At 40.7% G+C, this 12,462-nt stretch overlaps 1 protein-coding gene across 3 annotated transcripts in view; it reads left to right on the top strand.

Moving 5' to 3' along the window:
* The window catches only part of LOC124396790 (amyloid beta precursor protein binding family B member 2), a 28,314-nt gene that overhangs the window by 4,959 nt on the left and 10,893 nt on the right, over positions 1-12,462 (top strand). For 2 of the 3 annotated variants that reach the window (XM_046866088.1, XM_046866089.1), the window contains exons 2-8: positions 276-1,299; positions 2,538-2,713; positions 2,897-3,019; positions 4,111-4,241; positions 4,669-4,729; positions 4,911-5,066; positions 5,157-5,284. In XM_046866088.1, the coding sequence (XP_046722044.1) occupies positions 294-1,299; positions 2,538-2,713; positions 2,897-3,019; positions 4,111-4,241; positions 4,669-4,729; positions 4,911-5,066; positions 5,157-5,284 (1,781 nt within the window). In that variant the 5' untranslated portion in view covers positions 276-293. Of the gene's footprint in view, positions 1-275; positions 1,300-2,537; positions 2,714-2,896; positions 3,020-4,110; positions 4,242-4,668; positions 4,730-4,910; positions 5,067-5,156; positions 5,285-7,373; positions 7,487-12,462 lie in introns of those variants that run through there. The other variant, XM_046866090.1, reaches the window with a different exon arrangement.

The following is a 12,462-nucleotide window of genomic DNA, read 5'->3' on the forward strand; positions in this document are numbered from 1 at the left end:
TTCTACTTGGCCCCACCTCTCAAAATTTATGTTTAAACTTATGATTTGCATCTACTTGACCAAGAACTTCTTACACAAGTTCATCTCAGTAAATATTTTTGTATCCCCACAATACAAAGGGAAATAAACCCAAACAACTCCATTGTTTGACAAATTGAGTTGATGACTGGCTCCAAATATTTGTAATGTGACACAGGAAGTATTATGTAGAAAGTTGCAACATACAAAATTAATCTAAATCTGGAAAAATGAATTTTTTTTCTAATTTCTTGTAGCTGGCCGACCAGACGAGGATGTCGCTGCACAAACCTGCCCTTAGACGAAGCGCCTCTACATTAGAGTCGACCAATCGTGGCAGCCCTTTAGTGAACCCGCCCACATCCCTCAATCTGCGCTCTTCTCTCAATCAACAGCTGGGCCGTGACATCACAAGGGGAGGAGTTTCTGTGGAGGCACACAATTCTGCTGGTCTTCCAAAGAACCGCCAGAAATATGCCCTAACCAGCTTGCAAAATGCTATGGGCCTGGATGGAAGTCCTGCCTCTGGAAGGGTTAAACCAGTTCCCACAAAATCTGCCTCTTCCTCTTCCCTTTGTTCGTTTTCTCTCTCGTTCTCCTCGTCCAACTCGAAACTGGCAAAAAATGGCACCAATCTCCAGTTAAAAGAGACGCAATTTGACCTGAATAGAAAAGACACAAACCGTAATGACATCACGGATGAGTGTGGGCGTGATTGTCCGGAAGCCTTTGCCAAAAATGATGAGAAAAACATGCCCTTCAGACGAAGGACAAAAAGTTTTTTGGAATATCACCGTGAAGAGGAGGAGGAAGAATCTCCTGCGAAAGAAATCCAGACCCTGGATGAAGAGAAACCGTGCCTGCCCAAGCTGGAGCTTCAAAACTGGGCCAAGGAGAACAGGGTGGAGGCCCATCTCACACTCCCTCAGAATCACCTGCTGCTTATAGCCAATGAAGAGGAGGAAGAGCACCAGAGCCCGGCCCACACTCACCTGAGTCCCGCCCCTACTCCGGTAAAGTGTGTGAAAGAGGATAGAGGCAAAGATGGTGGGAAGGTTTTGCCAAAACCACATTTCACAGGAGAAAGAAGAGAGACTCCACCCTCTTCCTTGCCAATAGCTCGGTCTCTGGTCCCACCGAATTCTTTGCCCATGGCCCCACTCATTGTGGCACACCCAAAAGACAAACAGATGGAGGAGGAAGAGGAAGAAGAGGATGATGATTCGAGCTGGACAACACTGTCTCAGGAGAGTCCATCTGTAGAGACACCACAGGAGACAGGTAAGATCATTCTGCTTATCAGACCAATTATTCAGCTAATTATCTGGATTTGCCATTGCTCATCTATCTATCTATCCATCCATCCATCCATCCATCCATCCATCATAACTGTCTATCTGTTTTCCACCCATCATTATATCAATCTGTCTTGCCATTTCTGTCCACCTCATTATCCCTCAACCTATCACTATTCATCCACTCCTCTGTTTGTATATAGATCAATTGCTATCTGTTCATGCATCCACCCATCCACCCATCCACAACTCCATCCATCCATCTTAATCTTTTTTGCTTTTTCTGGCAATCCATTCATCTAGATGTTCATTACATTGGTTCTTTATATATATATATCTGTCCTGTAATTTCTGTCCATTACCTCATTATCTCCTCTATTATTCATACACCTATAGACATCTGTCTATATAGCAATCAATTACCATCTGTCCAAGCATCCATCCATCCATTTTTTTTTATCAATATTTTTGGTATTTCTGGTGATCCATTCATCTAGATGTTCATTTCATTGGTTCTTCATATCCGTCTGTCCATTTTCCACATATAAATATATCCATTTGTCCTGTCATTTCTGTCCATTACTTCATTATTTCCTCCATTATCCATCCACCCCTCTATTTGTCCATATATCAATCAATAGCCATCTGTCCAAGCATCCATCCATCCATCCGCCCAATTCAGCTCAGGTCAATCTATCCATTCATTTATTTATCTATTTATATGTATACAAATCCACCTTTTAATCTGCATGTCTAACATTTTACCCACCAATCAATCCACCTATCCCTCCATTTTTCTATACACCCACCCACCCATACGTAGCCTTCCCAAACACCCATCTAACCATCCATCTCTCCGTCCAGCCACTACTCCACTGACCCATCGTTCGTCCATTTAATATCCAGTTTTTCCTCAGCTAGAGTTCTTTCACTGCTAGACAGCCTGTTTCTGACTCATTTCACACATCCTACGTCCATTTCTCATCACCTCTCGAAATCACACAGGCACTTGGAAAAAACAGTGCTTATCTCATTACAGGTGTGTGTGTGTGTGTGTGTGTGTGTGTGTGTTTTAGTCTCGTATGCTTAACCAAAGCTTTATCTTTAAAGCTTAATTGTGTAACCATAACAACACTTTGGTATGTGAGCATATATAGATATATAGATGTATATATAGATATACAAGGTGCGTGTGTTTATTCTGCATGTGTGCGTCCGTCGCAGGGGCATGCAGTGACTCAGCGCTGCCCCCTGTGTGGCAGAAGGAAGATGATGCGGCGTCTGATGTCTATCTCTGGCACAACAGCACGCAACAGGACCGACCCGTAACCGATAGCAAACAGAACCAAGAGGGTGGTGCAAGCTCGCTGTGTGTACCCTCAGCTAAGACACAGTGTGAGGTACTAACACACACACACACACACACACACACACACACACACACACGGGTGTGGTCAATATCTTATTCAATTAGACATATAAAAAACGTTTTATAAAATAAACCAAACAAGTTCACTGCAATGTAGTGTGCGTGTGTGTGTGTGTGTGTGTGTGTGTGTGTGTGTGTGTGTGTGTGTGTGTAGAGGCCGAGTAGTATTGTTTCAGACAGCTCTGTGGAGCCTGTGCCTTCGTCTGCTGCCTCGTCGCCGTCTTCATCCTCACTCTACGAAGCAACCACAGGAAGCTTCCTCAATAACAACTACCTGGTAACACACACACACACACACACACACACACACACACACACACACACACACACACACTTCCTTATGTATCCTAAGAGCTTTTACATATTTATGAATAACTCAGAAACACAAACTCCCCCCATCCATCATATGATAAACACCTATTAGATCTTCTTATAATTTTGAAACAGCATCTCCTGGTTTTCTTTTTTGGATTGTGGTAAAGGACATAATCTTGGATATTAATCCAGTCGACCTGTGCTGCATAGATTCCCACAATTCAGTCGTATCCGGCAGGATACAAGTCTTTCATAGCGGTCAATTGCGGCAGTCATTAAAGACCTGCACTACTGACTGTGAGTCATGTACTAGACTGAAGGATGAATAAATAAATGGATGGATAATGGAATGGGAAATGCTCGGGTTTGGGGGAGAAACACTTAGTGCCGTGAAAGTGCTCAGTATTTTAACATGAATATAGCTGGTGTGTGATACTATGTAAAGATTTAGAAGGTATCACACTATTTCCGGCCACACTGAGACAAAGATGGTCATCTTTTTCTAGAACTGGCCTGCCTTGGGAGTAAACATATTTCTATTCAGGACGAAAGTATTGGGACAACAGACTTTACAAGCCAAATTGGTGGCGCACGATCGTATAGGACTTCTTTGGATGTGGGGGCATGAAATGTTTGAAAAAGAACAAGAAAAATACCCAAAATCTTCACAAAATCTAGTGGAACATCCTTCCAGATGTGAGGAGCTGTCCTCAAACCTTTCTCTGTATAGTGTATCAGTAGAAGATAAAGACATTGTTCCTAAGCCACCATACATTTAATGATGCTTGGATATATAATATAATAATAAGGAATATTATAATATAAATTATAATAATCCAGCTTTTCATTAATTACACAAATTCAGAGAGAAAACCACATGAAAATGTTTTAAAGGTCATATGTCAGTTAGCCAGTATGCATTCTCATGGTATTGCATACACATATACAGCAATGTTTCTTTCTTGAATATACATGCTTGTCACGAATATAAACTTTTTTTTGTATCTTCGTCACTTATTCTGTTTGAAATAAAGTGCGCTTTACTTCTTACAGGACCCGAAGGAGACCGCCGCCCCTCCCGACCCCAGACAGAGTGCAAGCGGGATAGGAGATGAACGGCGAGAGCTGGACTGTGCTGGGGCTCGCTGCATGCCGTACAGCTACGTCAACCTGAGATACACCAGGTAACGTGATCGATAGGAAATGAAAACGAGTCAAATGAATGAGGGAAGATGCCAGGAAGGAAGGCGGGAGGTAGAAGAAGAAACGAGGTTGGGATAAGGAATAAGTGAAAGGAGAGAAGAATGGGTGGAAGGGGTTTAGGTAAGAGAAAACGGAGAAGGAAATGGTGAGAAAGATAAGTGGAAAGAGGGAGAGATGAAAAATCTCTCTTCATGCAAAAAAAAGTAGAAGAATGGGAAGGGATGAGGTAAAAAGACTGACAAACAGAAAGATAAGTGGAAGGTAATGTGGAAGAGGAGATGAATAAGGAAGTAAAAATAAGCTCATTTGTTTCTAGACAGGAAGTCAGTTTTTTAATTTCTCTGCCACCGAATAGAAATATTTATCATCCATTTTCACTACTCTCTCTTTCTCTCTCTCTTTTCTCAGAGCTAAAGTTCCAGCTCCTCCTGCTGATACAGTGATCCCCATCAATGACTTCGAGACACACGTGAGTTTGTGTTTGCTGCCATCATGTGGTCACTGAGGTGAACTTTAACGTTAATGCTAAGCGGGTTTGCTGCCACCTGCTGGAATGTTTGAAGGGAAGAAAAGGGGGTCCAGATGAACAAATGATGAGATGAATGCAGAGAGTGGAAGAGTGGAGTGACAACGCCGTATGTGTATTGCAGGTGTATCGGGTGCGCTCTCTCGGCTGGATGGAAGTGTGCGAGTCCGACATGGTGTCCGGCAGCATCGTGATCAGCGACTGCATCAGACTCCTTCAGCACTCGAAAACACACGCTCCATACAGGAGAGAAAGAGAGAGCGCAGGGGAAATGGAGGAGGTAAAGATAACTAACAGAAAACCAGACAAGAGTTTTAGAAGAAGTCAGACTACACTCCTGCTTCCTTCACTTTTTTTGGGGGCTTTTTAGGGAAAAGCAATGCTGTTAATGCTGCAGGACGCCACTCTGACCCTGATCGACCCTGTAGATCACACCCTTCTCCACTCTCAGCCAATCGGCAGCATCCGCATCTGGGGAGTTGGGCGGGGCCACAGCAGGTCAGTGTGAATTTCATTCTACAGCCAAATTGTGGAGTTTAATGTAAATTCTACCCTTCAGCTGCTGTCTCCAGACAATCATTTTCCATAGTCAGCTCATGTATGCGGAAGAGGGTGGATAGCGCTTTCCTTGTGCGTTATGCTGCCTGGTTATGCTGCAGTTTTTTCTTTGTATCATAACTGGTTTGCTGCAATCTCATTTTGGGTTCATATTATTGTCAGGGAACCAACCCCAGCCACTCTTAGTGCCGGTCCCAAGCCCGGATAAATGGGGAGGGTTGCGTTAGGAAGGGTATCCAGCGTAAAAACACGTGCCAAATCAAACATGCGGATGATCCGCTGTGGCGACCCCTGATGGAAGAAGCCGAAAGAAAGTTAATTATTATACAGGACAAGCGTGCCATGTCAATGGGTGATTTAGTGCATTTATAGAAAAAAATCCACATATGTTTCAATTGTATTATTTCTAATAATGAATCCGGTGCTTTGTTGGTTGAAACTGTATTACACTTTATACTGTACTGCTGAAAAACCTAAAAACTGAAATTGTATTAGATTCCTAAATCTGAATCACAAAAATATGGATTAATTGGCTAGTTTTACATAGCAAGTAATGCCATGCTCCATTGTTTTTTTTTTTTTTTTTTTGACAGCTTCAAAAAGCTTTTTTCGTAGGCATTTCCATACATTCGATTATATATTCCGACTGACTACAGAACTGTGTATAATATTCCTGAGATATGGATTAAAATCCATATTTAACATTTATTTTTCAGGCATTGCGTCTCAGATTGTTTTTTTTGTTTTAGTAATTTACTTTTCTGGGCTAAACTGCTCTCCAACTGAATCTTTCCCCCCCGAATTGTCTGTTTTAAAACGGGTTTTACATCAGCTTTACATCAGATGCCAGTTGTTGTGAAGGTAACAATAATTTATGGACAGAAACACGATGCCTATGAGGAAAAAGATCACGTGACTAAAAAGAGGTCAATACTGTGGCGCTTGCGGTCCGACGTTTCTTTAGTTCTTCCCTCCATCGACTTTCTAAACATCGATTAAATCAATTTTGTCACATTTGACCATGTAATAAAAGCGTAAAAAGGGGAAAAATTGAAGTTTGGGAATGAAAACAGCAGACAGAAATGGCCAGAGTGATGGTTAGTTAGCTTTGCTGAATTTTTCTGCAAATAAAGCCAATATGAAACTTATTCATGTTGTTCAAAAAAACTAAACAGAATATGCATAAAAAGTGGAGTGCAATGTGTGAGCTGACCACTAGATGGCGGTATAGACAACGTTAATGAGCCGCGTGGACGCAGAGAGGATTTTCCAGTCTTCCCATTGTGGCGGGAAGGGGGGGAAAGGGGTGGAGGAAAGCTCCATGTTCCTGAGGAGCTCCTTTCACACACACACACACACACACAGCTGAGTGCTCCAGAAATAGAGCTGCGAGTTTAAATTCCATAGAGATTTCATCCCTCTGAATCTCATGTGTGTTTTTTTTTTTCTCCCAAAGATAAAAGGATCTTGCAACATCCTCCCTCCCCTTTGTATATCTTTTTTACACCCCTCCACCTCCCCTATGAACAGTTTCATCCCTTCATCCACTTCCTTCTCTTTCACCATTTTTCTTGCTCACTGTTTTCTTCCACCTCCATCTCTCCTGTAAATCTTTTTTTTTTTCTTTTCTCTCTTCCTTTAATTCCTCAATTTTCTCTATTTCTTTTTTCATTTCTTTCTTGGTCTAGATTCCTTTCTTCCTTTGGGTTTCACATTTTCTCCACTTACTTCCTATTGGCTGCTCGAGTGAACGAGAGACATAAGAGATAGACGGAGGAATATATATTTTTAAATATTCACTATAATGCAATGTGTTTGTAAACTGTTGTGAAAAGAAACATTAATGAATGAAAATGAATGAAAGGATAGAAAAAGGAGAAGAGATTGAGTGAGAGAGAGAGGGGTGGAGCAAAGGACAGATGGGAGAAGAGAGAGAGGGAGAGAGAGGGGATTCTCGCAGTGTTGTGAGAGGTGTGTGTTAGGGATGCTCTCGTACCGAGAGAGAGAGAGAGAGAGAGAGAGAGAGGCGACAGAGGGAAGCGTGTGACGGATGAGTGGAGGACAGAGGAAAGTGCAGGGTGTGTGTGTGAGGGAATAATGAGCTGGAGAGTATCTCAATGCTAATAGAGATGTTCGAGTCTGGTGAGTACGCGTTCCTCCGTCTGCATCCTTTCTTCCTCTTACTGTCCATCAATCTCCGTTCATCTCTCCATCACTGTCTCAATTTCACTGTGTTCACTTCCGTTTCATGCGCCGTCTTTATTGCTGTCTGTCCATCACTCACACCCACACCCTTTAGTCTATTCCTCCTTTTATATGTTCTCCTGTCTATCCATTTCTTTTCTCTCTCTTGTATGAGGATTCCTGCATTTTTGCCTAAAACCTCATTAGTCTGCAGGTGCCAGGTGTGTGTATGAGACTGCTGGGTTGCAGAAGTGTGTGTGTGTGTGTGTGTGTGTGTGTGTGTCTCAGTGGAGTATAGTACGAAGGACATGTATGAAAAATGTGGTGGAACGCTCATCTCCATATAGAACCATGAGGGAGGAATTTGTGTGTGTGTGTGTGTGTGTGTGTGTGTGTGTGTGTGTGTGTGTGTGTGTGAAAACTGTTTTTGGTGTGTTGGTAGGGATATTTTTAATTTCAAGGATGGATGAAAAAGCTGCACACAAAACTCTTGTTGTGTCTTCATCTTCATCAACCTTGTCATTTTCTTCACCTTCACCTTCCTTTTCTTTTCATCTTCTGTTCACTCCAGATGAAGTGTGATTAGAGGGTAGAAGTGTGGATTTGAAGTGTAACTGCCTGCTGATGTCAATGTTTCCACAGCAGGCACTTCAGGTTCTACTCTCTTTCTTTCTTTCTTTCTTTCTTTCTTTCTTTCTTTCTTTCTTTCTTTCTTTGTAATATTTGCTTGGAATTGATTTTTAACATATTGTTTTCTCTTTAGTGGTTTCTTCCTTCACCCTGTTCTTTCTTTCTATTCACCTCAGCTTTATTTACCTCGGCTTGTTTCAGTTTATTCCTTTTTAAATTGATTTGATTATTTTTTCTCCTTTTTTTGGATTTTGAAACCTTCCTTTGTTCTTTCTTTCCTTCTGGTTTCATTTTACATTCTTTTTCTTTGTGCTACTAGTTTTAAACCCTCTATTAAATCTTTATTTGTCTTTTTCCTTCCACTGCTTTTCTTTCTTCCTTTGATTGATGTTTTCATTCCTTCGTTCTTTACTTGACTCTCTTTCTTTCATGGCTTGACTTGCTTTCTTTCTTTCTCTTTTTTCCTTTGCTTGTCTGTTTATTTCATGAATTATTTCTTCCTTTACTTGTCTTTTTTCCCCTCATGCTTTTTCTTTATGTATTTCTTCATATCCTCAATATATCCTCCTTCATCCCTCTATTTTGTTGTGTTATGTAGAGCACAGTACTGTAATACCAAAACTTCTACATTTGTGCTGTGTGTATAGAGATATCATCCTCATCTTACTATACTTACCTTCTGTCTGTCTGTCTGTCTGTCTGTCTGTCTGGCTACCCATTCAGCAATCAGTATGTCAGTTGTTTTGGGTTGGATGTTGTAAAGCCTGTACAGTGGATGAAGGTGTGAACAGGACTATATTATAGTATTCTACACGGTAGTGTACAGTAGTATAGTATTAGTACAGCATTATTGTTTTGAGAGTCCTAACACAAGTTACTACAGTATATTGCTGCTTTGATTTTCTGTGTGTTGAAAGATCTTTTTGTTACACAGAATTACCACATTGCATCTTGGATTTAGTTTGTTTGTGTGTGAAAGTTCACTCACACTATCATAGACTACCATATTGCCACTAGCGGGTGTTGGTTTGTCTATATCTGCTGAGGTAAACAGTTAGCACGGAGAGACAGAATGATTTCACTGAGATTGTAATCCTCCACCACCACACACACAGCTGGTGATTTACTGCATCACCTGTATTTTCTTTTTTTTATGTCTGAGGAAGTAATGGAGCAAACGAGAGCAGGTCGGGTGGGGGGCAGAGTGACAGGGAGAGCGGGAAAAAGAGAAAGACAGATGAGGAATAAGAGGAAGAGCAATGGTGGAGAGAGCGGGAGTTCAATCGCATGCCCAGATAGTAAAGCTTAAGTGGGTTTGTCAATCATTTTGAAAAAGGCCCATTGAGGAAAATAGTGAGGTGAACGCTTGTGAGATTTCACCTGAACATTGACCTGCCCATTTTACATTCAAACAGTCCATAGGGCTTTCATTTGTTAGGGTTTTTTTTTTTGCCAGAAATGCATGTCTTAAGCATTAAGTAAAGTCAGTGTGTGGACCACCAGACAAACTGATGTAATTTCAACTTCAAAGCAAACAAGTTACCAAGAACCAGAAACTTATTCTCGAACTCAAAAAACATCAGGAACTAGACTGAGGCAATCTAACAGCAATGCAAAGAAACAAAAGCTCAACATGAAGAAAAAAAAAACACTTGTGGGGCAATTACCACAGAACATACCAAAACAAACACAAACTAAGCACAATACTTCTCAAGCAAAGCATCAAACAAGAACACACCTCAAACAGGACTTAAATAGGGTCACTAATTAGGGGACCACCAAACAGGTGCACACAAACAAGCAAGGAAGCAGGGGAGCGGAAGAATTTAAAATAAATTGCTTCAAGGTGCCCTCTGGTGGTCAGGGATCTGCCAAACGAGTGCTCTCCAACCATGTTGTGAAGAAAAGCAGTAAAAGCCATCAAAAGCTATGGAAATCGGGCACTTTAGCCGAGTTTGGAGCTCTATTACAGAGCTGATTATGTTTTAGTGTGTTATTTTCAATGTAAGAATGTTTAGAAGAAGCTAATCATGAATTAATTTCATTCAGGATACAGTGAACATATAATAGGTTTTGTAATATTTTCATATAAAACATCAGTAGCCAAAATTCAGAAAAATGCATCGTTTAAATCGGAAATAAAAACGTGGTGTTTTCAATCCTTTTTCTTCATTCAAATTTTGTTCCGGAACATTCTGAGAATCTAATTGCATCAAGCAGAAAAAAAAAATGCAAATTGTTCAGCCCTGTTGTTTGCACATTCATCTCCTTTCCATAATGCAACCAGAGTTGCCCTTTTAACAGCAGGAGCCACTTAAAATTCCTGAAATCGGTGCCCTTTTAAGACGTATAGCTTGTAGTACACATTGAGATCATTAACCTTTATCTGTTCACACATGCACATTTGTGACAATGAGATTCCTTTATGCTGATTTTTCACCTCTGTTTCCCTGTCGTCTCTTCTCTCTCACTTCATCACTACCCACTATCTCTCGCTGGGCTTGGTGCTCTGTGTTTTCATCTTTCTTCCCTCTTTCCGTATCACTCTAACACATCAGTCCCCTGTGGCATTGTGTTCCATTACACAGAATTCATTACCCAGTTCTTACCTTTTTAACAACACACACACACACACACACACACACACACACACACACACACACACACACAGGTATCGGGCAATCATTTTTATTCATTCCTTACATTTTCTGAATGCCTCGGTTCACCTCAGTGCTCTCTTTCTCTCTCTCTCTCTCTCTCTCTCTCTCTGATTTATCCTTGTTCTCATTAATTCACTGTCTCATAGTGTGTCTATAAATCTGACCTCAGAAAGTGTGGAGTCAGTAGAACCGAGAGAGATAGCGCGTTCTATGTAGGCACAGGGCTTTGGAGTGCCCTTGTTGACTTCCCCCTACGCCTCAGAAGTACACAACACCTAGGGACGGAGTGTATCGCAGGGAAGGAATGATGCACGATTCATTTTGAGATATAACCCATAGTACAATGACGTACCATGCAAATGCATTTTCTTTTATGAAATTGACTTGAAATATGAATATGAAATATGAATTGAATATGACTCTCTCATATACTTCTACTATATATTACTAAAAAATGCTTTTGAATTCCTGACCTTAAGTGGTTAGAAATTGATTTCTATAGCAGTTGTTCTGACAGTATTGAGCTGTCATTTACTATAAACCTACTAACCCAGTGTACTAACCCTAACATAGTGTACTAACCCTAACCCAGTATACTAACCCTAACCCAGTGTACTAACCCTAACCCAATATACTAACCCTAACCAAGTGTACTAACCCTAACCCAATATACTAACCCTTACCAAGTGTACTAACCCTAATCCAATATACTAACCCTAACCAAGTGTACTAACCCTAATCCAATATACTAACCCTAACCAAGTGTACTAACCCTAACCTAGTGTACTAACCCTAACCTAGTGTACTAACCCTAACCAAGTGTACTAACCCTAATCCAATATACTAACCCTAACCTAGTGTACTAACCCTAATCCAATATACTAACCCTAACCTAGTGTACTAACCCTAACCTAGTGTACTAACCCTAACCCAATATACTAACCCTAACCAAGTGTACTAACCCTAATCCAATATACTAACCCTAACCAGTGTACTAACCCTAACCTAGTGTACTAACCCTAACCAATATACTAACCCTAACCCAGTGTACTAACCCTAATCCAATATACTAACCCTAACCAGTGTACTAACCCTAATCCAATATACTAACCCTAACCAAGTGTACTAACCCTAATCCAATATACTAACCCTAACCAAGTGTACTAACCCTAATCCAATATACTAACCCTAACCTAGTGTACTAACCCTAACCCAATATACTAACCCTAACCAAGTGTACTAACCCTAACCCAATATACTAACCCTAACCTAGTGTACTAACCCTAACCCGATATACTAACCCTAACCTAGTGTACTAACCCTAACCCAATACCCTAACCCGATATACTAACCCTAACCTAGTGTACTAACCCTAACCCAGTGTACTAACCAACCATAACCCAATATACTAACCCTAACCCAATATACTAACCCTGACACAATGTACCAATCCTAACCCAGTGTACTAACCCTTGCTCAGTGTACTTACCCAAACCAAAATTGTAACTCAATGTACTATCCCTAAGATTATTTCAATCTTAACTCAATGTAATCACTTTCAACCAATATTCTTACCTTAACCCAATGTAATATACCTAAATCCAATATTTTAAAACTAATTCTATATATATATAGCTAATTTAA

This window comes from Silurus meridionalis, chromosome 14 (genome assembly GCF_014805685.1).
Source record: "Silurus meridionalis isolate SWU-2019-XX chromosome 14, ASM1480568v1, whole genome shotgun sequence".
NCBI classification, from domain to species: Eukaryota; Metazoa; Chordata; class Actinopteri; order Siluriformes; family Siluridae; genus Silurus; species Silurus meridionalis.